At 43.9% G+C, this 27,640-nt stretch overlaps 1 protein-coding gene and 1 long non-coding RNA gene across 3 annotated transcripts in view; one reads left to right on the forward strand and one right to left on the reverse strand.

Moving 5' to 3' along the window:
- USP46 (ubiquitin specific peptidase 46) overlaps positions 1-5,276 on the forward strand; it is a 44,293-nt gene extending 39,017 nt beyond the window's left edge. The window contains exon 9 of one of the 2 annotated variants that reach the window (XM_084856774.1): positions 2,330-5,276. In XM_084856774.1, the coding sequence (XP_084712900.1) occupies positions 2,330-2,431 (102 nt within the window). In that variant the 3' untranslated portion in view covers positions 2,432-5,276. The remainder of the gene's footprint in view (positions 1-2,329) is intronic. The other variant, XM_084856773.1, reaches the window with a different exon arrangement.
- Positions 3,803-7,908, reverse strand: LOC146344159 (uncharacterized). The gene is made up of 2 exons (XR_014792165.1): positions 7,080-7,908; positions 3,803-6,632 (listed from the first exon to the last, which is right to left on the reverse strand). It is a non-coding gene; the product is annotated as an uncharacterized LOC146344159 (long non-coding RNA).
- Between the last annotated feature and the right edge of the window lie 19,732 nt (positions 7,909-27,640).

Raw genomic sequence — 27,640 nt, forward strand, 5'->3', positions numbered from 1 at the left:
CACAGCAGGCCAAGGATTGGGCTAGAATCTTTCTCCCAGATATCCTCCCTTTTTATTTGCAGGGAGGGTTATTTTTTTATGGAGGAGCATGTATTCCCCACCCATTCTCCGAAGTGTTACAGTCTATTCTACTACCTGATTACCACTTTGTGAAGACCATGGGCCAAAGCAGATGTTACTGTAAAGCTGCATCTAGCAGCTACGTCTTTCTTAATTATTTTTACTCTAGAGTAGATGCAGGGGCCCCAGTCCATATCAATGTTGGGGAAGAGGTATTTAAAGATCCAGAAATGGGACCCTGTGACTATGCTAGAGTAAAAATGGGGAAAAGAGTTAGCTGCTAGATGCAGATTCAAAGTAATGTCTGTTTTGGCCCCTGCCTCAGTCTCTCTCTTTCCTGGGCCAAAGATACTAACTTGATCCTTTAGCCAGTTATTATTTAGGGGAACAAGGAAGCTTCCCACACACTTGGTTCAGTCTTAGCACACCACTGGCGGTGTGAGCCACAATACTAGAAATAAAGGGTACAGTTCTGTACAAGAGTTTGTACACTTCACCAATACACAAAGTCTGCTACTCACACTGATACAGTGGTTCCCATAGTTTGCTGTTTGGTGGTCAGGGTATCAAGACATGGCAGCATTGGGACCATGTTATTTGTTGGGATTGTGGTGGGAGAGAGCAGACCTTAAATCAAGCCTACACAACAAGACCCATCAAGCCAAATGCAGCCCACCAGCCATTAATTGTGGCCTTTGCGACACTTATCAGTACCTCTCCTTTTTTGTTGTTTCTTTCCCTCTTTCCTTCTTTTTTTGCAGTCCCAGGTAGGCAGCAAAATCAGGAGGTTTATTGAGGCTCTGGTGGACTCCTGTACATTATTGCTGGGTTGCATTTAGCTTGGTTGTCAAGCTGACCACTTATCTATGACAGTAAAATAACTGTTCTGCTGCTGTAACTTATGTCCAAATTAATGGTTTTTCTTAGTATATACTTATTAATTTCCCCCTTAATAATACATCTGCAGTAGATAGAACTCCAACTTTATTCTTATCGCCTTTCCCTGCCCCCCAATTGTGCAAGGTGAGAAGGAAAAAGTGTCTACTGTATGCAGTAATCTAATTCATCTAGAATGATAGGCTATTTACATTCTTTTAAAAGTGTCACTGATTTGAATTTTGCTAATGCTCCATTCGCAGAGCAATCCTATGGTCCCTGGAGAGCATCCTAGGAACCATAAGATTTCTTGGATCCCCCACTCCCAAAGCCATAGACACTGTTACAACTTTGGGAGGGGGGCTGCATCCCTTCCCTCCTCCTGCCCCTTGCAGAAAGAACCACAGTACCTGCTTTCTGAGGGTGCAAAAGCACCTTCAAAGGACCTTATAGAGGTAAAAAGGGGGCATTCAGGCATGGAGGGGAGTGGCCTGGATATAAAAAAAATCCTATGGTCTCTTTAGTCCCTGCCCTGCTCCCAGCAGCGCACCTCCCCTACACAGGGCTTCACCACACAAGGCTAAAATCCCACATCCTTACCAGGGCTTCTCCTTCGGGATTCTTTGCAGGATTAAGATCAGCTCCTTTACATGGGTGGGCCTGTGCTTTGAATCGGGGGTTTCCTTTCTTGGCAAGTTCTATGTGTTTCATTTTACAGCCACTGGATGGTGCTGTGGTTATAGTGCAACTCGGTCATTACACACAGCCGATATATCAGATCAACATTCTTAATCAGGTTATCGCCAGTCTTTTCGAAAGTGGGATAACTGGGGGAAAGCACAGGAGACATCCTGGAGTTTGATGACAGTGTGTTAAGGACCCACAAACTTCTGGGGGTGACCAGTCACAAGCATGTGATAAAAGCCTCGTGTAGAAATGCTCACAGTCTCAAAGGCCTGTCTAGAGGTAAAAATGTAAAAAGGAAGGAATAGAGGCAAAAATCACCTCTGTTGCTCCTCAGCCCTCACTATTTGCTATGCTGGAGAGGGCTGATGGGAGTTATAGGACAAAACATCTGGGCCATAAGTTGCCCACCTCTGGTGCAAAACAAGTCCCAGAAAGTTTGTACTGCAGGACACTCCTACCACAAAGAGTAGAGAGATCTCAACTGACAACAGCCTTTCGAGCAAAGTGAGGAATATGCCAGCGTCTGTGTATATTAAATTAAGTTTCTCTGAGTGTTGCACATCTAGAAGGTTTGGAAGGAGTCAGCCAACCATATTGCTATCTTGTTGTCTAATTTTCTAACAGAATGTACCCTCGTTTTGACATTGTTAGACCAATTTCATCACATTTTCTCCTTTAACACTTCGATAATTCACTTATTTTGCAGAAAATTGATGCGCAAGCTATTGAAGAATTCTATGGTCTGACTTCTGATATATCAAAAAATTCAGAATCTGGATATATTTTATTTTATCAGTCAAGAGAGTGACTGGGAAGACTGTGACTTTTTCCACACCCAAGAGGAGAAACTGACCAACACTGTTAACTGACTTCCATGTAGACCCATCCAATACAGTCCAATCTGCTCTTGTCTCAATTGTTGACTGAAACTCCTTTGACTGGGAGACCTTCCCCCCCTTGACCATAACTCTCATTTAATGGCAACAAGAACAAATTTATGCAGACTCATGTTCATCTGCTGACTCCTGCTGAACTGAAGTATAATGTTGCATAGGTGTTTGCATCACCATTAAGGACCGTTTGTTCACTGTTTCTAAAGAACCATTCCTTTAGAGTAGTGATTTCCAAACTGAGGAACCGTGGAATGCCTTAGATGATAGCAGGGATTCCTCAGTGAGAAGATCAGTAGAAATGGTGGACATCCATCTGAACCAATGTCAAGAGTTGGCATTGTAGGGCAGCTTCCAAGGCCCATACCCCTGCAGGGGGCTCGCTGCTGATCCCCAGAAACCCTGACCAAGCAGCTGCTGCTCCTCACTGCCGCTCCTCCTCACTGCCGCTGCTTGTTCACCTGCCCTCTCCAAGCGTGTGAGTAGTGGCTAAAGCAAGGGTGAGCATCTGCCTCCGCACGCCTTGTCCTACCCTTTGGGTCAGTGTTTGTGGGATGAGCCCAGATGGAGAGCACAAGTGAATGGGCAGTGGTGACAGTGGCAAGGAGCCTGCCCAGAGAGCCAGGTTGACTGAGGGTACCTTGCCCAAGGGCCTCCAAAATCTGGAGCCAACGCTGGCATCCAATCAGCTTTCCTCTAACCCAGGTGCCTCTAGATGTTGATAGACTACAATTCCCAGCATCCCAGATGTTTGGCCATGCTGGCTGGGGCTGATGGGAGCCATAGTCCAAAACATCTGGAGGGACCCATGTTGCGGAAGGCTGCTATAAAAATAGCTTGCCTGCAACTACTGACCTTCACCTAAATCTAGGGTGCATATACTTGGTTCACACAGGGCAGAGGTGAACTTGGCCAGCACTGGCTTATGAAATCCTAGATTTCACTCTAGAACATGTCCTGGAAGCCCCTGCCATGTGTATGGGTACTGTGGCAGATGATGCTCTAGGGTTTCTACACAGAACAATCGATGTGGGAAGGGCTCTCTTCAGGTAGGAAGTCTTGAAATTGCTGCTTTAAATGCCTACTACTGAAATATAACTCCTGCTCATGGTAAGTGGAAAGGAGATATATATGTATTTCATAACTTTTGGAACTGGGGTTGGATTGTGGATTATGTCACATGGTATTCTCCAGTTAGAAAACTATTCTCTCCTAATCGCTTTAAGCTTTGAGGTTATTAAAAAAGAAATTGAATTGGCAACATCCAGACACACTTTTACTGCAAGGGATTTCAGTCCCATTTGAACCAACACATGTGTGTTTGTCCAGTCTTCCTGTTTATCATGGGACAGCACACATGAACCAGGCTCATCCTTTGGATTCCCACCCTGTAAAAGGCTTTAGGGGATTTTGCACTGAAGAAGGGGGAAGCTGTTCCTCCATGTTACTTTCACTGCGTAATGAGTGACTGTACCTTCTCTTAACCCAAAGAAATACTACAAAACATTGTTCTTGCTTACCCAAGTTTGCACATGTCTGAGTATCATGCATGCAAGCAAGTGCTTGTACAGCAGTTGTGCAATCCAATTAAGAAATACTGGCCATGATCCATAGTCTGTAGGACTCGGGCACACAGTGAACAGAGTTCCATGTGAGGAGAGGTTTTTTCATTCTTTTCAGTCTTAGGGCATCATGTACACATTAGAGATTTTGCATGCACATCAGAGCCACTGGATTTAAGTAAATATCTGCCATGGTGCTCAGTCCTGCAAAGCGCTAGGCTTTGACAGGTTGCAGTGGCTGAGAGCTAAATGATGTGGCATTACACAGGATAAAACCATTTTTCATGTTCTGCACCATCTTTACAGTCAGATATATTAAAATCCAGTTCCTGAGTTCTATCTCTTTGTCTTACTCCAGCATGATCAAGAAATCGGACCTGGGGCAAGTGGAATAGGCTTGAATTTCAGTGGCTCCCATTTGGTTCTATGGTATGAAGTAAATGGGCCGCAACTGGCAAGACTGCTGGGGAAGATACAAAGTCACTGACCAGAGAGAGAGAGAGAGAGTGTTTCCCAGGGGTATAAGGCAGATTTAGCTCCCACCTCAGTGATGTTGCTGGGAACATGCCTTTAGTTTCCATCCTATCATGGCTCCCATTAAATTCCATGGCACACAGTAAATGGGCTGCACTTGGCAAGCATGTTGGGGAAGACATAAAACCTGCTTTCCTCTAAATTCTGAGATCACCAGACTCAAGGATCAGGCTTAGTCTTTATCCCAATTCTTTCCCGGTGTGAATTCCTTTACTTTCATCTCTGTAAGTCCATGGTGAGGCCTCTCCTAAAGCTTAGTTACTGGCAGTAAAAGCTTTATGCTAAAAGGTGATGCTATTTTTGGAATTGTTAGCTCATCATTGTCCCTTTTGCCTTTGACCCCGCCCCTTTGGCTCTGCCACCAAAGGAACGCAGCCCCTGAGAGCTTCTCCAAAATTAAATTTGGCCAAACTTGGGCTGAAAGAGGGGGGAAAGGTACAAATGCTGGACTTGAGGACACCTTTTCAGTGGTGGCCAAATGTGCCCTCTGGCCACTCAGTGGCCAAGTTTGCACCGAGTTGAGCCGCCACTGGGAGTCTATGTGTCTCTGTGCACCTCCACCAGAATCTGCAATATACAAACCTTCTCTGCAACCCTCCTGCCCATCAAAGTGACACACATTTGGCTAGTTGTGTAATAATAAAGAGCGTTTATCCCTGTAGGGATTAAATACGAACAATATTGACTAGCTGAATTTCTGTCTGAAGTGTTCCCTGGGGTGTTCCCTGTTTGCGACAATAACTGCACTCTAGTCAGTGACTTCTGAAATAATATCGCTTAAGTCATCTTTAAATATAAATATCAGAAGGCAAATGGAAAGCATCTCTGCTTTGTTGAACGAATGGTTGTAAAATGGCAGAGTTGGATTGGCTTAACATGTGACACTTGTATGGTGCATTGCATGGGCTGCTAAAACCCAGATTTTGATCTGAGCAAAATAGAAGGCAAAGGGCACCTTCTGGCAGGATGTTCTCCTTTACAAGTCCAGTTGAAATGAATAGGTGCTGTGCAAGAGCTGTTCTTCCTGCTAGATTGTGCCCCAATTCTCTGCATATCTGTGTATGACTTCCAATGTGGAAATTCCAGTAGAGATCACAAGCTCACAGTGCTTATTTATTTTTTTAATGCATGAATTTATTAGGAAACAGCCCCTTTTAGTCCTTTCTGATCTAATTTTACTGCTGAGCTGCTTATTTCCTCACTTGTTGGATCTCGCACCTTGGTTTCCCTTCTGAGAGTGAAAATCTTCCCTGTGTGTATGTGATATTCACCCTTTAAAAAAAAAACCATTTATGGTGATCTTACAGTATTGGCTCTTGCTAAAACAACAGTACATAGCATATTTGGAACAGTATGAGGCTGCTGTGTATTAAGGAGTGTAGCACTTTATGTGGCTGAGGGACAAAATCAGATTTTTTTTCATCTTTAAAGTGCTATAATTTGTTTATCACAGTGATGATCTGTCAGGATAGAAAAAAAGTGTCTTGCTTGCATGAATACTTCATTTGATCAGCAGGGCTGTGGGTATTTTGTATACATAAAAAGACAGGCATTTTGCACCTCTGCATAGCATAATAGTCTGTATGTGCCTGACTATAAGAATGGTCACTGATCACTGGAATTTGGGGAATGCCTGCTAAAAACATATGAGCTCAGGTCCAGGTCAGGCTTATAAGATCTTAGCGGACATTGTCCACATTTTCCCCAAATATGGCCATGTTTGTGAGGACTAGAAACATGATTCTTTAAAAAATATATAGCAAAGGATGCTGATGTTAAATGTCACACTTGCACAATACTGTCAAAGATGCAATAACACACACAGTCCTGAGTATAACCTAAGAGTCCTAGTCTACACGTTTCTATTAGGCTACTCAGTGAAGCAAAAGATGGAGGGCTACGTTTGTATCAAGAAGTCCTTTTCAAATTGTGCCTGTAGTCTATAATTCACAAAGACAATTCACACATATGTATGCATCACTTGATTACTCAGCTTTCAGTTACTGGCAGCTGAATATGTGAACTAGCTCAGGCCTGGTTCAGATGTAATGGGAAATCATGGCTGCCCACTACATGAACAAGCCAAAATGCAACTGAGGTTTGCACCCTCCCTTCTCCTGCTCTTCTGTGGCTCCAAGGAAATTCAAAGCCTCTACTCTCTGTTTCAAACAAACCACAGTTCCCTGTGACATCCAAACTCTGGGAGCTGGAGTCTGTTTAAACTCCAGTTAAGAAGCAAACCGAGATCAGAAATCTCAGTTTGATTCTGGTTTGTTTAAACTAACTAGAGTTTAAATAAACTAGAGTTCTGAGTTTAGACATAATGGGGAACTGGATTTGTTTAAAACTGGAAGGGAAGGCTTCTCATAGTCCCCTGGCTGCCTGAGAGAAAGGAAAGGGGAATGTGCAAACCCAAGGCTTATCATGGCTCATTCACACAGTGGGAAATGGTTTTCCCTTACATCTGAACCAGGCCTGTTTACGTATTACACTCAAGGTGACAATGTGAAAGTTGTGCCTCTGGTGTTTGATCTGTGATGGCTCATGCACGCATGTAAGACATCATCTGATGCTGCAATCATCAAGTGATCAGCAAGTATGTGTGAAACAGGCCAGATCAAGTATACATGTCTTGCCTCAGAGGACATAAGCATGACACTATTTCTTACTTTGGGACTGGAACAATGCTAGCTTGTCTAACCAATAACTGGAATCAATGGGGCTCTTTCCCTTAAAGCCCACTTGTCAGCAGACACTGTACCATTGACTCCCATGGGGTTGGGATGTGATCCTTTTGTGAATAAAGTCCTTTACTTGCTTTGCTACCTTGCACAGCATTTTTCTGAGATGTGGCCATCACTTTTCTGAACGGCTGGCTGCTCCGGTTGTGGTGAATAAATAAATGCACTTTCTAGTTCAGTGTCAATCGATGTAATACAGATGTTTTGTACATTGCAAAGGTTGCTGCCAAACGGTTTTAGGATATATGTTAAACATTTTTTTAAAATTAAAAAAGCTAGCATTAATGTATAACTTGAATGTTTGGAGCTGATGTTTGTATGAACAGAATTTTTTGCATTACTGGTGATTTTTTTAAAAACAAACAAAAAATTAGAGATAAGGATATATTTGTGTTTTACATTAAATATAATATTCTTTTTTGTGGTAGATAATGAAGCCAGAGGGTTGAAATAATATTTAAATATTATAATATACAACGCGACATGTTTTTTCTTCCTGTATCTCATAATTTGAGTTGGATAATAAATGCAGACAATTATAATATACTTTTTGACAGTAAAATTACTATGGTAGGGTTTCCCCTTTTTATTTTCGTACAAAACCAGGAGCACAATCCTACCAAAAGAGAGGGCCCCAATCCTTAAGTGTGTGTGTATTAGGGATGTCAGATGAATCTGTGGGGTGGAGCTCAGTGAGCTTTTGCTGGCTTGGCCTCCCCAGACTCTGACCCTACGTCTGCCAGCTGGCCCGACTCGGATGGCAAAGAGTCAGGCCAGCTGGCAGATTTTTGGTTGTGTGGCAGCAGCGCGGTGCAGTGGCAGCAGGAGGATGAGAGAGGAGCACCATGGCACTTCCCCCTCATCCTCCCACCACCACTGCTGCCACCACACAACCATCCCTTTCTCCTTGCTACTATCAGCCCCCAGCCCGGAGAACCCACAACCTTACCCTTCTGACACGTGGGGGCATTCTAGGCCAGGGGCTGAGAGCAGCAGAGAGACAGGGATGGTTGTGCTGTGGCTGGGCAAGGCAGGATGTCCCCCCCACGCCGCCATAAATCCCACCATAAACCCCATTTTCACACATTGCAGTTGGAATTTGCGGACATTACGGCCATAATTTGCATAAATTACAGCTGTAATGTGCAGAAATGGGGTTTATGGAGGGGTTTACGGTGTGGAGAAAAACCCCAATGAAGTTCCTGGATTTCGGGAATGGACACCCGGCTCGGCTTGCAAAGGTGCTATTCACAACAAATGTTTGCCAAGGCTTATGCATATGCAATCCTGGCCAGTGGATAGGCTGAAAATCATGCAGGCGGCATTTGCTGTCAGGTAGTATTCCCCATCCAGCCAGGTTTAGTGTGCAGAAGCTTGCTCCTGTGTGAACATGGGCTCTAGCAAAATGGGGCCAAATTCCTTCAAGCCCTGTGGGTGTTAAGGGTAGATGTAAATATATGCTAGACTCTCTCTTGGCCTGGTCCTAGGCATCCGAAGCCCTAAGCAGAATTACTCAGAAATAACTGAGATCGAATACAGATATATATATTTTTCAGAAGTCAGTGTGGTTTCTCCCAAGCCACCATGACCCCATCTTTGCAACTTGAGCAACACAGCTCTCCACTTCCTGTTGTGAAGCAGCATTCTGTTGACTTCCTCTGTCGACGTTATGGGATTGAACACTGGCACTGCTCACTTCTCGCATCCCAAAGAGGAAAAAAAGTTTGACATGTTGAGAAGCATGTTTTTCTAAGGAACTGGTTAGCAACCAACCTCTGAAAGACTGTCAGAGGTGTGTCTTCCTGTTCTTGCCCCACCTTTCAGTCTTCAGGTGGGCAGTCCTTTCTATTCCCTTTTACTGGGCACGATATACATTACTTTGCTGTTCTGCACACCCATCCGTAATCAGTAGGTTGTTTACCCTTAACTTCCTCTATAATTCTTTGTGGTTAATTGTGTGGTGCTTCAGGATTTTGGCAATGGATACTATTCTACCCCTGCTCTGGCTTGAATGCTCATTCCACACGATTGTTCATCTGTTTACAAACATCCATGGCTGTTTCCTTTGTAGTTTTATCAAGAAGAGGTTAATGCCACAGATGGCAAATGAAAATGTTTCCAGAGAACCTGAAGATGTGTGTCTGTGCAGAGCTGTGACCTTCATGTTGAATATATCCATAACATCCAAAATCTTATGCTTCTATATTACTCCATAACACACGATTTAGAAAAATTGAGGGAGCTTTCATGGAAAAGAAATGGCATGTATGTACCTTTAAACCAGAGGTGGGGAACCTGTGGCCCTCCAGATGTTGATGGACTAAACTCCCATCATGCCTGATCATTGGCTGTGCTGACTGGGGCTGATGAGAGTTGGGAGTCCAAAACATTTGGAGGGGCACAGGTCCCCCACCCAGCATACAGTAATGTAGTTTTTAAAAAATATAATGAAAGTAGAAGCTGATGGGGAAATGCTGAAAACCAACATCTGAGGACAGTACATGTGAAATACAGGAGGATCAAAACATGGAAGTGGAGGTGGATAATGCAGAGAAGTTGGAAGACACAGCTTGGAATCATCCCCTGCGTGGGCAGAAAAGATCTCCATGGTGGGCAAGAAACACTCACCCTTGGTGAAACGGGCAAACTCACTTTCAGGCAAGATAATCTGCTATAGCAAAAGATGTTGTACATCTGTACTGCAAATGGCAAGTGGATGCTCAGGCTGGATCTCCTGCATATAACTTGGCAGTCTATGTAATCTAGGAAGTAAGTGCATTTAGGACTGTGGCAGGATTATGTCCAATATTCCTAAAGCTCCCATCAAGATCCTTTTAGTTTGTTTGGAAAGGCCAAGGTGTGACTTCTCTGAAAACATTGCAATCTTGGGACACCAAAGAGATGTGCCAGCTATAGAAGTTAACTTCAGCCATAGTGTGACTTGGTTAAGACTTAAGATCAAGGTGGAATGAATGGCCAGACAGAAAAAGAACAGAAGCAGAAGCACCCCAGCCCCATGCCCAAAGGCAAGGCAAGGCAAGGCAACCTACCCATGGAACAAAGGGCTGGATGCTCCCGATCTCATCTGATCTTGGAAGCTAAGCAGGGTCAGCCCTGGTTAGTATTTGGATGGGAGACCGCCTGGGAATCAGGCTTCCTGCACTGAGCAGGGGTTGGACTCGATGGTCTTGTAGGTCCCTTCCAACTCTATGATTCTATATATATCTAAACCCCTCCTTCGGATTAACCTGAACAATGCCACAGGGCATCTCAAGCAGTGAGCAGGTGCATAGCAGAAAGATACCACTAAGTAGCACCATATTATTCAAGCAGAATACCATTTGCCATCATGGCAAATTTTTGGCAGGGTGCGGGATCCTTCCAGCAACAAAAAGCAGCCATTTTATCTGGGGGGGGGACTCCTTATCTCCAAAGGCAGTGATCAATTAGGTTCTCATTGTAAGTAAAACTCAACCCAAGGGAACATTTATAACGAGCACAACTCCACACCAGCCAATACCCTATCTTTTCTTTTGCCAAAGCTGCTAGTCAAAAGAAGTCAGAAATGATCCCGCTATTCCCAACGATAGATTCAAGCCCTGCTGGGAATATTTTGCATCAGACAGATGCTATTAGTGATTGCCCTGGGGGAAAAGAACATCAGGTGTTCCCTGGCCATAGCATTTTGTGAAGATGGTAGCAGCTGAGCTGAAATGTTAACTGGAATTTATTCAATGTAATCAGGGCTCCGAGCACTTTGCTATGGAATGCTTTTACCTTTAAGCATGCACAGTTCATTCAATAATTGCATCATTTGTAGTAACCCTGGGGTATTTGAGACCTGGTTCAAAGAGGGTTTGTTTTTTAATTGTTCATCAATTCAGAAACTTGGAAAGTCACTCCTCAACATCTTATTGTTTGCTTGTGCCTCTGTAACCAAGGGGTTTGCATTTTAGCTGTCTGTGTTTATTTTAAATGAATATTTTTTTAAATGTAATTGATCCAAGCACCTTAAGCAATGATGTCCATCCTATGAAATTTAGGTTAGTTTAAAAATTTGCCTCCAAAATAAAGTGAAAAGAATCCGTAATGGGAGTTCTTGACAGAATGGTATCCAGCACTTCCATCCACAAAGCCTTTTAGTTGAAATCTGATGTCAGCTTACAGAACAAAACGTAAACAGTTTATTCTACATACTTAAAAAGAGAGTGAGTCATAGGGGCCAGAATCAAATGCACCATGTAACTGCGTCCATGAGTCTAAAGGACGCTGGCCTTTCTCAAAGAGCAGCCCACCATGCAACTTGGCAAACTGCTATTGCTTTCAAAAGCAGGTTGTACTACGGCGTGCTGGTCTGCTGCGAACCTAAGAAAATAAGAGGAGCCATGCTGGATCAGACCAAGGTACAGCTAGTCCAGCATTCTATTTACACATTGGCCAACCAGATCCCCAAAGGGAAACCCACAAGCAGGACATGAGTGAAATAGCACCCTCCCCGCTCATGTTCCCAGTGAAAGGCATGCTTCCTTTGATACTGGAGGTAATATATAGCCATCATGATGGGTAGCCATTGATAGCCTTATCCTCCATGAATTTGTCCAATCCCACTGGAGGCTGGTGACTCCAATTTCAGTGGGGCTGTGAATCCATTCTGGGTTTTGTACAGAACCACCCAGAACTCAAAAGGAGCTACCCAATGTGCTTAACCCCATCCCCAAAATGGGTTCAGACCCTTGGATAGCTCCTTTAGAGTTCTTGCTGGTTTTGGCTAAAACCCAGAATGGATTTACAACCCCACCAAAATCAGAGCCACCGGCCTCCACTGTCTAATCCCCTTTTAAAGCCATCCAAATTGGCAGACATCACTATACCTTGCTGCAGCAAATTCCATAGTTTAAAGATGAGCTGTGTGAAGACATACTTCCTTTTATCTGTCCTGAATTTCCCACTAATCAGCTTCATGGGATGACTCTGGGTATTAGTATTATGAGAGAGAGAGAGAGAGAGAGAGAGAGAGATGTCTCCCTGTCCACTTTCTCCCTCTCCACTGTCTCCACACCATGTATAATTTTGATCCCCACCCCACCCTGCTACAATTCTACCATGCCAGCACAAGTTCCTTTCATAAGCTCCAGTAACTTGTTGGATCACAGCCAGGATTGGTTCAGATGTACAAACAGAGCATCTCTACAGCAGCCTAAAATCCCACATTTAAAAGGGGGCTTTCTGCTTCCATTTTAAATGCAGGATCACAACGGACTCCCTTAACATGTGCTTCCTTTCCCCCCTCTCCTTTCCCCTTCCTTCTCCCACTTCCATATGTTTCATTGATCCAGTTCCTCTTCTTGCGGCTTTTCCTTTTTCACGGAGGGAAGTGGAACAGAAGCAGGGCAATTTGATAGCTCATTATATCTGATCAATTTGAAAATAGAATAAAGGTCATTTAGTGCAGGAGACACCCTGGAGGTTCACGACATCATCTAAAGGGCCTGCAAACTTCTGTGAGTGAGCAATCTCAAGAGCAGGATAAAAGCTCCATGTGAAGAAACCCACAGCCTCCAGAATCACTAACACAGTCTGACACAGGATGCAGAATGGTGTGGAAATGTGCACAGCTTGCAACAAAGTGTTGTGTTATGATTACATTGAACATGGTAGACTTTCTGACTCTAGCAGCAGATGTGCACATGGAAGGCTGCTTCTGCACACAGGTGATCCCCCTTGCTGGATCAAGGCATCAATGTCTAGCTGGTTGGAAGTCCCAATGGTCTCTACATTCACTGCCCAACTATTGTGCCATGTGTCACAGTACTTTATGGTCTTCTATTTGAGGGGCGGTCAGAGGACAGTCCTCTATTTGTAGGCATCCTCTGCTTGAAGGGCTGTCCAGACTAAATCTGGTTGACAGATAAAGAACCACAATAGAGAGCCATCAGAGGCATTGAAGTTGCCCATTAACAGTACCTGAGCAACAGACTGAGAAGACACACAGGTTGCCTGGTCACTGTCTTCCCCAGAATAGTGAGATGGATTGCATTTCTATTTAAAGTATAGAATTCTTTCCAAATGTGCATCCATATATATACATCAGCATATGCAAATTGTATGCAAATCTGTCCCCTCTTTTGCCCTTTTTGGGATGATGCATTTTCTCTTTTTTGATACACAAGTGGCCACTGGATGAGATGTGTGGCATGTATCGTGGCGGCTGCTGCTGAGCTGTAGTGGAGAACTCAGACCACGGGGAGGGACTTCAGCCTGTTATTACACATTCCTTTTTCAGCTCAAAAATATACCAGTTCATAGCACATGTTGGTACCCTTTCACAAACATGGGTTCGCTACATGGTTGTGCACAGATGGCTGTCACCATACCCAACTGAGATGGCAAAATTAGTCCAAGGGAGAGGTTATACTGCAGCCTTCCCCAACCTGGTGCCTTCCAGATGTGTTGGACAATGCTGGGAATTGTAGTCCAACACATCTGGAGGGCACCAGGTTGGGGAAGGCTGTTATACTGCATTGCTTTCACAAGTTATGTGGTTGCGATAGCAGTGTAAAGTCTTTTCTACATGAGGCATTTATTGTGCGCTCATCATTCCCTACTCATGGTTGTTGATGGGTTCTTCAGATGACATCATGACCCTCGAGTTTCTTTTCTGTGTCTAACCAGCATTTCTGGTGAGTTTTTTTTAGAGCAAGGAAAATTTCATTTCATGTATTATATTTCTATACCGCCCCATAGCCGAAGCAATCTGGGCAGTTCAGAAAAATTAAAAACCATTAAAATACATTCTATAAAGTATAAACACCATTCATGTAAGGACATAAAACAGATAGCTTACACAGCAACAACAACAAAACAAACAAAAGAAAGAAAGCACTACTTTCTCTGGTCTATTTGTGCTATTCCGCTATACCACAGTGCCACCTAGAGGTTATGTAGTGGGAAAGCAGGAAAGGAAATGCTCCTCATGTAGTGCCTGTGACAAAACTGAAAGTAGACACAACAAATTAGCAGCTGATTAACAGCCTTGTGTAGAAAAGCGCTAAGTGCGTTTTAGTGATAACAGGCTCTCACATCCTAAATCTTCAATAAAAAGGTCTTGGATACCTGTGCACTGGGACCAAGTAAAGAAGACCCAGTGTTGGCACTGGTTAGGTACATGTAAGAGTCTTGTTCTTCCAGGCAGGCTTGAGATTCTGAGAACAATGAGAATTGTGGGTTGGCCGGGAAGGGAAGCTTAGGCTCCATTTGCTTTCAATATTTACATTTCCAAATAAACTGGATATACTTGTGCACCAGCCTACAGCAATATATACTTTGTGAAATGTATGTGAGCCGTTGAAGCAAACTGGAAGGGCTTCATAGGTGATGGGACTGTAGATGTGCAGTGTGCAGTGGAGCCCATAAGGGATCAGGGTGTACAAGTCTTTTGTCTGTATGTTGCCATTTTCATTTATTTTTTTTTTTAAAAATTGAGACAGATCACTTTTAAAATGATAATTTCTGTCACAATGCTGTTTTCTTTCACATGGTGCGTATCACGTGTGTGAAATGAGGGAATTGTTTCCCCTGTTAAACATCTTCCGAATCCATTTTCGTATGCAGCGCTTCAACCATTTTACTAGTAATGTGCTCAAAATTCCATAGCAGTACATTTTAAAATCATGTTTTCTGACCTCGCCCGTAGGGATATCCATTAGTGAGAAACGGAATTTGAACAAAATGCAAACAGGCAGTTTGAAGCCAACTATCTCACTGTGTCAGCCAAATCGGTTAAAAAAGCTGCTTCCTTCTGAGAGCTGGGGTGCAGATCATACTTCCCCAATACCAGGAACATAAAAATATATAAGGAAAAAATGGCTTGAACTTTGTTGATCTGAAATAATTAGCAAATCCAGTTGCGGCAAGGGATTTTGTAGACAGTAGTGGGTACTTTTGTCACAACTCAGCTGATACTAGTTACTGTATCAGGAGCCCATTAAAGAACAAGATGCCAATGGCAGCTTCCCTCCCCGAGCAAATGAGCAGCTTCGGGGGCAGGGGAGCAATTATAGTCTGCAGGGCCTTTTCAGTGGCGGCTTGACATCTTTAGAAATCCCTCACCAGGGTGATGTGCATGGCCCCTTCGGTACTGGCTTTTAAGAAGATCTTGATTATTATTTGGGGCGGGGGGGAATAGCCTGCATTTGGTTGATGTGCTGTTTTTTGAGATTTATTGTTGCTCATCGTTACTGAAGGGAATTGTTTGGCAAATTGCTTATTTGATTTTATGGAATATTTTAATGAACTGTTTGGGGAGAGTTCTGCCGTGAAAGGCTGGGATCGGCTAAAATAAATTAAATAAATAAATAGGAGACGCAACATAGTGGGGAGGGGAGGGAGGATTAACACCCATCCCTGTGCACCATGGCCCAGATGCTGATTGCAGGGCTGGTGTCAAGGGTCGGCATGGCTGGGCACCTGCTGAAGGCCCACACCCCAGCAGGGGCCCACTGACAGGAGTCTGCTGGTACTGTTCTCCCTCTTCACCACTGCAACCTGCTTGTTTACCTGCCTTTCACACTGGCTGAGACAATGGTTGTGGGGAGGAGGGAGGAGGAGGAGGAGACACCACGGCCTCCTTGCTCACTGGCTCTCTGCCTGTCAAGCACGCAAGTGGCAAGAATGATGAGAAGGAAGATGAGGGGAAATAGCAGCTGGTGACCACTGGTGGTGAGAAAATAGACCCACTGAGGGAGGGGCCCCATTGAGGGTGTCTTGCCCAAGGGCCCCCAAAACCTGGAGCTGGCCAGTGTTCCTTATGGCTATTTCTGAGCATATTTTTTGGATGTCTTTTATAACTCTGAAATATATAGGGTGCAATCCTATGCAAGCTGAGACTGAAAAAAGGCCTACAACTCCCAGCATTGCCCAGCCAGCCATGCTGGCTGAGGAATGCTGGGAATTGTAAGACTTTTTTCTGTCTCAAGATGCATAGGATTGCACCCTAAATTTTATCTATTTCATCCACTTTTCATCGAAAGGCTGAAAATAATTTTTTGCTATCTTATTTTTGCAAGGAAGCTCATGTTTTTAGGTACCCAGAGAAACCCTAAACATTTCCTTTCATATCCAGAAAGCTACGAAATAGATCTCGAGTTAATCTAAGACAGGAGTTGGATACTGTAATAAGCGACAAAGGCCAGAGGCTCACGTCTGGTCACTACGCTCCAATGTTATTTGACCCAGTTTTCCAGGAGTGGCAAAAGCATGAGTGCATCAGGGACAGTTAATTGTGCCCACGTTCCAATGATTTCCTGTAACTGATGTGAATGTAAATATGCATTGCAAATCATCACAGTAAGTGTTCGTAAATTGACGGGGTTGTGTGTGTTTTAATTAAGGCAAAATCTGGTGAGTAATCCTAAGGAATTTCATAGCAGCCTTCTATCTAGAGAGCAATCCAAATAAATATCTAAACGATTAGGGTGTTTTCACATGCCTTTCAGAGTTGTAATAGATGGTTTCTGGAGCCCATCTACACAGACACAGTTTCTGAGGCAATTCCGGTTAAATCCAGTTTTTCATGAAATCGGGTTTGCTCCTCCCACGGCAAACATAGCCAGTAAAGTGATGAATACATTTTTTCAAAAAAACACATTTTCATGGGGAAGGGGCACCTGAACCCGCATTAGTTGGAGGTCGGGTGAGTGGTGTCCCACAAGTAGAACTGAACATCAGTGACTGCATAGGTGCAGGGCAGCAAATGAGCAGAGGCTTCCTCCCCACCCCCGCCCTGCATTTGTGCTCAGTGAAGAGCAATGGAGGATGAGTTACTTCCAAGTAGACATGTTTAGCCAACAACTCTCCTCCGTGTCCACCCTTTCTCGGAGGGATTAGTGGTCATTTGGGAGCAATCAGCTTTTAAAATCAGTAAGGTTCTGCATACCTTTGCACTTCCATAAAAGCGTGTTTTAAAATGACAGGCTTGCTCCCACCCGTCCTCCCTCACTCCTGCTCAGTGAGGTGCAATGGAGGACGAGTTACTTCAAAGTAGACATGTTAAGCTGACACCTCTCCTCTATGTCCAGCCTTTCTCAGCAAGAGTAAGGATCACTTTTTAAACTCATTTCCTGGTCCGGGTAAAGTGCAATTGAGTCGACATGTTTGCCCACTTCTCCTGCTCCACTCTTTCATGACAGAACTTTCCCTTCCACCAGTCAGGCTGCTTCCCTCCAGCTCACACCAAAGGCAGTTGAGGTCACACAGACTCCCAAACCACGCCGAAGCCGCCGCAATGGGAAAATCCATCACAAAGTGAGCTTGCAATAAAGCAGCTTTTAAAGCATGAAAAATTGTGTTTGCTATGGAGAGGGGTATATATCATGTGCCACAATCATCTTGGAGATGCAGTAGAACTGGAGTAAGTGCCCAATATAGATGGGGCCCTGGTCAGCCAGGGCCAATTTTTTGCCAAGCTGCCAGGGGGCTTTCTCATTTCTAACTTCATGCCCCATATTCTGAAATGGCAACCCTGAGCTACACTTACTCAAATTCCTTTTCTGTTCAGCTACCAAAGATGAAGCAGCCCTGCCCTTCTTTGTACCCGGCCACTCTCAAATAGTCATCAAGAGGGAGGAAAGTCCAATTAATAACAACTATATCAGTCTACAGGAAATATTTGTTGGCGGAGCAAATTGAGATGTTAAGGGCACAATCCTATGCATGTTTAGACAGAAAAAAGGCCTACAACTCCCAGCATGCCCCAGCCAGCACTGCTAGCTGAGGAATGCTGAGAGTTGCAGGACTTTTTTTCTGTCTAAACATGCATAGGGTTGTGCCCTAAGTCTTCTTGTCAACTGGAGAATGTTTGGATCAATTCTGTCTTAAGAATATAAGCATATAATTGTCACGCTGGGTCAGATAGGTAGTCCATCTAGCTCAGTATCCAGAACTGTACTTATAGGGAACCAGCACCTTAGGTTAGGGTCTGTGCTGGTTCCAGGTTTTGGGAGCCCTTGGGCAAGACACCCTCAATGGGCCCCCTGCCTTAATGAGTCTACCTTCTCACCACCATTATCACCAGCTGCTATCGCTCCTCCTCCTCTTCCTCATAATCCCTACCGCTTTCTTGCTTGACAGGCAGAAAGCCCATGAGCAAGTAGGTAGTGACTTCTACTGTTCCTACTTCTCACCACCACCATTGTCTTGGTCAGAGGCAGGAAAGCAAGCAAGTTGCAATGGCGAAAAGGAGGAACAATTCCAGGGAGCTCTTGTCGATGGGTTCCTGCTGGGGTGTGGGCCCTTAGCAGGTGCCCGACTATGCCTACCCTTGACACTAACCCTGGTTAGGGTGTTTTCATAAGTTGGACATGATCATGATACCCACCCTCTCTAGTTAAATTCCAGCAACTGGGAGTTAGAGGGGGATTCTTTCTGAAAATGAAGGTTGCGCTTTAGATTATAATAGTTAATGGCCATCCACAGGCTTACTGTTCATGTGTTTTTGTCGTAATCCTTTTTTAAACAATTGGATTGAGATGGATCCATCCCATACTGAATTCAGTAACAAAGCTCCCATTAATTGTGATGATCTCGTTGGAGCTGGACCTTCATTAGTTTTGTGTATATAAATCCAGTGTTCATGATTAGAATATGTTGCCAAATAGTATGTCTGTTACTAAGGAAGAAGATTTTTCATTCAGTATTAAGCCTTATTGGCGACAAGATAAGAACATAGTTCATTCTTATGGATTCTAATTAATGTTTGCCTTCTTATGTTGTCTTCATATAGAAGCTTCAACTTTACCATCCTGCTAAGATGTTGAAGATTAGCATTAGTCTGCTACCAAAGCATTCATTGACCTAGCTTTGAAATGAAATTCAGAAATGTGACTCAGTGTGTTATGTTTCATCACTTCTAACGATGTGGCTTGTTATCATTAGGCAGCAAAGTATAACATTAAAATTACTCTTGAGGTTAATGCAGAATTTGTTAGGCATTTTCTCAGACTTGTTTCAAAGAAAAGAAAAAATGACATGTGATTATGTGTTAAATGATATCATAATTAAAAAAAACCAGAGGCAGAATAACACAAGACTACAGCTCAAGAAATTTAGGCTGCAATCCTATACACACTTAGCTTGAAGTAAGCCTCATTGAACTCAATGGGATTTATTTCTGAGTAGACATATCTAGGATTGCATTGTTAATGACCAGATTGCACTGTTAATGCAATCCTATACACTCTTTCCCAGGAGTAAACTCCATTGGACACACTGGGACTGATTTCTGAGTAAACTTGGATAGGATTGCACTATAAATTTGTATTTTACATTGACCAGATTCCCGCAAATAAGTACAAGCCCCAATCCAGTAAAGGTTATTGGTGCCTAATAATCACACATTTTGTTCAAATCAATGTGACATGTTAGTCACAACTGACCAATAGATTTCAACAGTTTTTATAGACAGGTTTGTACCGCTAGTTTATCAGTTCTGCTTTCATAATATAGTAGCTCATGTTTTTTCTTGTCATGAAATAGACAAGTAATTTCAAAATTACTGGGCCCTGCTTATTTAGGAGAATGGAGGTGGTCATCTATTTTCTGTGTCTATTTATACTGTTCCAGGGCTGCCAAGATCACTAGTACAAGAAAAAAGGAGCGATGTGGCTGCCAAAATAAAAGATTGCACTATAGGTTCTGGACTGGTTCAGTACTGGTATATTAGTACCTTTCAAATGGTAAAAGATTGTACTTTGTATGGCAAAAATTGAGCATGGCATATGCAAACTAAAGTACAGAACAGGAAGGTGCTATTAATCTTGGGCATCCTTATAAACATCAGCCTCGATAATAACAATGGTCAGCAAGTCACCTCAAAGCATCAGAGCGATGCACAAAACAACAAGAACTGTCAATCAGCTTGTGAACGTCTTGAATGAAAGATTCCTTCGAGCTCCAGTTTTCAAGGTCTTCCATAACTGCATATTTTGTGAAGACATATTTTGCAGAACCAGTTGATAAAGGTGCTGACAAGAAGACCAGAAAATGGGATCCCACTACCACTAATAGAGTGATATGAGGTCATTGGTATGAATGAATGATAAAGAAGACTAGGTCAGGGTTCTGCATACCATACGAGCCTCAGACATTAGCAAAGAATATAGAAAGCAATGTAGATGTAGAAGGAGAGGGTTTTGAAGATGAAACGGACCATCCCTACTATCAGTTGGTTCATGGAGGGAGCAATCCTATGGCCACTAGTCAGTGGCTAGATGGCCATAGGATATGTGGGTTTCTGGGAACTGACCTTCCTCCCCTTCTGTGCTGCCTTGCAGGCAGCCTGGAACTGCCCTGCACTCCACGCTTGGAAGAGGAGCGTGGAGTGGCCAAAACAGGGCATTTTGGGGGGCATTCCAGGGTGGGCAAGGCCAAAATGCTGGTACGACACATCCTATGTTGTCCGAAAACAGCTGTCTAGCCACAAATGCAGAGCAGAAGAAGAGCGGAGGGAATGATCCCCTCCATGCTTCTCCTGCCCTGCATTGGATAGGTGGTCACTTCCAAGTTTGGAGGCAGCTGCCTATCCCCATAGGATTGCGCCCATAATAAGGTAATCACAATGAATACAGGCAAACCATGCCATAGATATTTGTCAAACATATGTCATGCTTCTCATGACAACATCTGTAAATATTATTTGAACTGCCTCATCAACCTAAAAAATGACCTTCTTTTGCTGAAACACATATTCACATACAGAGACCATGTGGAAGGTGCCACAAAGATATCCAGTCAGTCAGACGGATCCAAATTAATCCCCCATTTTTGATGAATCCAAATAAACTTATATGAAATGTCACTCTCCTTTCAGGATTCTCTTCATTCATGGACCATTTCCATGTAATTTCATGAAAAGATAGTCTCACATCTTTTCTCTAGCACTACCTTTTGTCTTTACTAAAAGAGCCTTGTGTCCGTCTCTTTTGACACACATGTCAGATTCACATACCAACGGTATCATGAGATGGCAATGTTTTGCCTTTTAAAACATTCTTCCCAAATTTGTCAATGCATGCCACAGTCCATGAGTCTTCAGTATAAGAATGTTTCTGACAGTAGCCTTGGTGACAGTTGCTATAGCATTTGTCAGAATTTCATTTCTGCTCATTCTTCAGAAGCCAGTGTTTGGACGTCTCTATGGGAGGCTTGCAGTTCTACTAACATCTGATTTCCTTGGCTTCACTGCTCTGCTCCCGCTATGGAATAACCTGTTATTACTATCTTCCCCACCTGGAGTTTATCTCAGATATTTCTGGCAAAACAACCTTCCATTTTTGCTCCAAGACTGTATCTACTCTACATCTATTGCTGAACATTCCCCCTTCTTTCTATTCCCAGTGCAACATTTCCCAGGGATTTAAATAATTCTCATTTCACTCATCGGCTTTCTTGTCTCTTTTGAGGGTATGTTCACATTATATCTGACCTGTAGTCATAAGGAACTTGCCAGAAATGTTTCACATGTTACATATCAGCAAACCCAAGTGTGCCACTGAATGAACAGTCAAGTCTACAGAGAGCTGCATTCAATCCCACGTCACTGACAAGAGCACCAATATGAAGCATTTGTTTGAAAGCCTGTTTGGTCACAGCAGGGCCAGCCCAAGACATTTTGCCGCCTGAGGCGAAGAATGATATGGTGCCCCTCCCATTCCATGTTTGAAAATTGACTGGACTGGCAATTTAATTTTTCTTCAACACTGGTATTGGGATAGCATCATCCACCACACCCTAAGGTAGCAAGCTCCCTTAGGAGGCAAAGGCCAGGCCACTTGGTACACAGCATTCTCCTCCAGCACCTTGCTGCCACCTGCCAGCATCTGCTGCCTGAGGTGACAGCCTCATTCTGCCTAATAGCAGAGCTGGCTTGGGGTCACATTCACACTTTACATTGCAGGGGTATACTTTAAACATCTCAGGTGCACATCAGAGCTGGCAAGAAACAGTGGACTGGTTCACGAGATCAAAATAAGCCACTGTGGCTTATTTAAGTCATGGCATTATTATTTCCATAATCACCATCCAGCATGGCTTGCTGTGTTATCCAAACCCAGGCAGCGTGGCTTGTTAGAGTGGGAAACAACCCTCCAATAACCCATGGCCTGTCGTAAGGTTATTGGAGGGTTGTTTCCCCTTCCAACAAGCCATGCTGGCCTGGTTTGGATGACACGACAAGCCACGCCTGAGCAGCCATTATGGAAATTTCCACAATCACCAAGCAGTGACTATGGAATATGGAATGATGGATGGCACTGCCAGTTGCCTTCTGGCCTTACAGGTTTCCACTCAACATACCCATGCCAGATGCAGCCATGTTAACAAATAAGAAGATTTATATCCAAGATCATGTTCTGGGTGTCCTTATATGGACATCTCTAATGGTCTAATTCCACCTGAAATAGTAATGTCTGATTGAAGTCTTTATTCCTTTGGGGCTCTGTGATGGCCCAGAAAGGCAGTGATGGTTGGGCAGGACGTTAGGGGAACAATCCTATGCCCCCTAGACAGCATCTTGGGGGGCACAGGATTTTTTAGATTCATGGCTCCACACTCAAAGACAAGGCTCTAAGCTTGGAGCCAGGAAACTGCACTCCCCACCCCCTCCCCCTCGTATCTAGCATGGAGAGAACCACGCTGGCTGCCTCTCCGTGCTTGGTAAGTGGAGAGTGGAGATGGGAAAGGAAGCGTTCCTGGGGGTGGGGAGGAGAAGAGGCCAGGGTGGCTGTCTTATGCCTTTTCCTACCACCATCCCAACCTCCTTCCCTCCCCCTCCCCAAAGCCTCCTCTAGACAGGTGAAATTGCCCATCTCGCTAAAATGCAGTGCAGGAGGCATGGGGTGCCTCCCTCTCTGCATAGGATACTGGTAAGCTTCCAGGTTCAGGGGCTTATGAGTACCCAGGGCACAACCCATAGGTTTGCGCCCTAAAGGATTACCTAAAGGATAAGGTTTGCGCCCTAAAGGATTACCTAAAGGATAAGGTTTGCGCCTAAAGGATTACCTAAAGGATAAGGTTTGCGCCCTAAAGGATTACCTAAAGGATAAGGTTTGCACCCTAAAGGATTACCCTTTTACCCCCACTTTGCCCATAATTGTCACAAACTATTGTAGAGTAGTAGCAAAAACAAGGTATAAAGTATCTGTGTTTATTTAAGGAATATGTGAACCCGTATTTTTATTTTTTAAAACTTGCCTTTTTTGGCTTGAGTACAACAGGCAATTCATATTTGTGGTGTGGAAACGGTGCCGACGGTGTTTCTCTTTCCAACGGATTCAGCAACGGATCACATTTTTCAGGAGTTCACATGATACAATTGTTGTCATAACAAATATTTAAATTCTGCCGCTCTGTACTGCACCGTGTTTACCTTAATACGGACAAAAATAGAAACTCTTCCAGAACTGGTTTATCCCCTTTTCTTCAGCATCCCTGCTGCATGACACATTCCCATCACTCAATAGGAAATGCTAAACTTTCCAGAGAATCTATGGCCAACAGTTATAAACAACGCGTAGCGGATTTACTTTAAGATTAATTATATAGGATGTGTACCTTAGAAATGGTCAATAAAATTTTACAAATACTTTAAGCAGGCACTAAGTGGTCATGAAATTAATGGGTCTACATAAAAAACACACACCAAGAGACAGGCATGGTACAGGAAGGCGCCAGGAAGACGACTTCATAGATCTCTGCGTTAAGGCCCTGAAATCCTCCTTCTTATTCCAACATACAGCCTTCTAAGACCCGTACATACTACATATTATGTGGAGTTTTGTGTTACTTTCCCCTGGCTTTTTAAGAAAAGCATCCGTTGAGGCTGCCATAAGGAGCTCATGAAATGCCAGGTTGAGTGGGAATCTGTCTCAGAGAATGAGCAATATCGTATGTTCAGTTATAAGAATTACATACATTCCTCTTTAAGTCCGCATCTCAGTAGGACGACCTGCCTCTATTTCTAAGGGACATGGTTGCGTGCACCTAAGTATCATCCCAGATGCTGAATACACAACAGACAGGACAAGCTCAGACTGGCTCTGACAAGCCCGGATGCATCATGACCTATATCCTGAACAAAGGAACCCTCCCTGAAGCAGGTTATGCCCTTGTGTCAACTTTGGAACCAAGTCTCCTATAAATAATTCAGCCAAATCCTTTTGTTAAGGCTCTCCAGGCTGGAATTTGTTGTTGTTGTTGTTCAGTCGTTCAGTCGTGTCTGACTCTTCGTGACCCCATGGACCATAGCACGCCAGGCCTTCCTGTCCTGCGCTCTCTCCCGGAGCGTGCTCAAGTTCATATTCATTGCATCCGTGATGCTATCTAGCCATCTCATCCTCTGCCGTCCCCTTCTCCTTTTGCCTTCAGTCTTTCCCAGCATCAGGGTCCTTTCCAGGGAGTTTTCTCTTTGCATTAGGTGGCCAAAATATTGGAGCTTCAGCTTCATTATCTGTCCTTCCAATGAGCACTCAGGGTTGATTTCCTTTAGGATTGACTGATTTGACCTCCTTGCAGTCCAGGCCACTCGTAAGAGTCTTCTCCAGCACCACAGTTCGAAAGCATCAATTCTTCGGCGCTCAGCCTTCCTTATAGTCCAGCTCTCACAGCCATACATTACTACTGGGAAAACCATAGCTTTGATTAGACGGACCTTTGTCGGCAAGGTGATGTCTCTGCTTCTTACTATGCTGTCTAGGTTGGCCATAGCTTTCCTCCCAAGGAGCAAGCGTCTTTTAATTTCATGGCTACAGTCACCGTCTGCGGTGATCTTGGAGCCCAAGAAAGTAAAATCTGTCACTGCTTCCATTTCTTCCCCTTCTATATGCCAGGAAGTGATGGGGCCAGATGCCATGATCTTAGTTTTTTTAATGTTGAGTTTCAAACCAGCTTTTGCACTCTCCTCTTTCACCCTTAACAAGAGGCTCTTTAGATCCTCTTCGCTTTCTGCCATTAGGGTGGTATCGTCTGCATATCGGAGGTTGTTGATAATTCTCCCAGCAATCTTAATTCCGACCTCTGATTCATCCAACCCGGCATTTCTCATGATGTACTCTGCATATAAGTTAAATAAGCAGGGTGACAATATGCAGCCTTGTCGTACTCCTTTCCCAATTTTGAACCAATCGGTTGTTCCATGTCTGGTTCTTACTGTTGCTTCTTGACCCTCGTACAGGTTTCTCAGGAGACAGGTAAGGTGGTCTGGTACTCCCATCACTTTCAGAATTTGCCACAGTTTGTTGTGATCCACACAATCAAAGGCTTTAGCGTAGTCAATGAAGCAGAAATAGACGTTTTTCTGGGATTCTCTTGCTTTCTCCATGATGCAGCGAATGTTGGCGATTTGATCTCTAGTTCCTCTGCCTCTTCGAAACCCAGCTTGTACTTCCGGTAGTTCTCGGTTCGCATACTGCTGAAGCCTAGCTTGTAGGATTTTGAGCATCACCTTGCTGGCATGTGAAATAAGCGCAATTGTGCGGTAGTTTGAACACTCTTTGGCGTTGCCCTTCTTTGGAATTGGAATGTAAACTGACCTTTTCCAGTCTTGTGGCCACTGCTGAGTGTTCCAGATTTGTTGGCATATTGAATGCAGCACTTTAACAGCATCATCTTTTAGGATTTTAAATAGCTCAGCTGGAAGACTGTCATCTCCGCTAGCTTTGTTGTTACTAATGCTTCCTAAGGCCCACTTGACTTCACTCTCGAGGATGTCCGGCTCAAGTTCAGTGACCGCACTATCATGGCTATCAGGGACATTCAGATCTTTCCTGTATAGTTCTTCTGTGTATTCTTGCCACCTCTTCTTAATCTCATCTGCTTCTGTTAAGTCCCTGCCTTCTTTGTCCTTTATCATGCCCGTCTTTGCACAAAACGTTCCCTTGAGATCTCCAATTTTCTTGAAGAGATCTCTAGTCTTTCCCATTCTGTTGTTTTCCTCGATTTCTTTGCATTGTTCATTTAAGAAGGCCTTCTTGTCTCTCCTTGCTATTCTCTGGAACTCTGCGTTCAGTTGGGTATATCTTCCCCTTTCTCCCTTGCTTTTCGCTTCCCTTCTTTCGTGAGCTACTTGTAAAGCCTCATCAGACAGCCACTTTGCTTTCTTGCATTTCTTTTTCTTTGGGATGGATTGAGTTGCTGCCTCCTGAACAATGTTACGGACCTCCGTCCATAGTTCCTCAGGCACTCTGTCTATCAGGTCTAATCCCTGAAATCTATTCCTCACCTCCACTGTATATTCATCAGGGATATGATTTAGGTCATACCTGAACGGTTTAGTGGGTTTCCCGACGTTCTTCAATTTAAGACGAAATTTTGCAAGAAGCAGCTCATGATCTGAGCCACAGTCAGCTCCAGGTCTTGTTTTGACTGACTTTATGGAGCTTCTCCATCTTTGGCTGCAAAGGACATAATCAATCTGATTTCGATATTGACCATCTGGTGACGTCCATGTGCAGAGTCGCCTCTTGTGCTGTTGGAAAAGAGTGTTTGCTATGATCAGCATGTTCTCTTGGCAAAACTCTATTAGCCTTTGTCCTGCTTCATTTTGTACACCAAGGCCATGCCTGCCTGTTATCCCGGTGATTTCTTGATTTCCTACTTTAGCATTCCAATCCCCTATGATGAAGAGGACATCTTTTTTTGGTGTTAGTTCTAGAAGGTGTTGTAGGTCTTCATAAAACCGATCAACCTCAGCTTCTTCGGCCACTCTCCTCAACCCCCTGCCCCCTGAGATGTTGCAGGGTATTTAACTTTTCTCTGACTACCATTTTCCCTTTCAGTATTGCCATCCCATCCTTTGCATCTCTTGATTCAGGAACAGCTTTCCCTTTATTTATTTATATTTTTTTGCTGCTGGGGGGGGAGCAATTCAGGGGGACAATTTCATAAGGGAAAATGGCCAGCAGGGACAGGGTTAAGTACCCCTTCAACTACTATGTACCCCTTCAACTACTATGCCTATGTACACCAGTTGCTGGGGAACATGGGTGGGAGGGTGCTGTTGCACTCGTGTCCTGCTTGTGGGTTTCTGGCCGACAGCTGCTGGCCACTGTGTGAACAGAATGCTGGACTAGATGGACCCTTGTTCTGATCCAGCAGGGCTCTTCTTATGTTCTTACTGTCCCAGTTTCCCTGCCCAGCTGTGGCCACAAGCAGCTAATTTTTATTTAAAAAATGTGTGGAGAAAGTTCCATGGAACTCCACAGAATGTGTACTTTGGCTCTAATCCAGGAGTGGCATTTGG

This window comes from Heloderma suspectum, chromosome 5, assembly GCF_057233095.1.
Source record: "Heloderma suspectum isolate Gila_16-S chromosome 5, 16-S_ref, whole genome shotgun sequence".
Lineage (NCBI taxonomy): Eukaryota > Metazoa > Chordata > Lepidosauria > Squamata > Helodermatidae > Heloderma > Heloderma suspectum.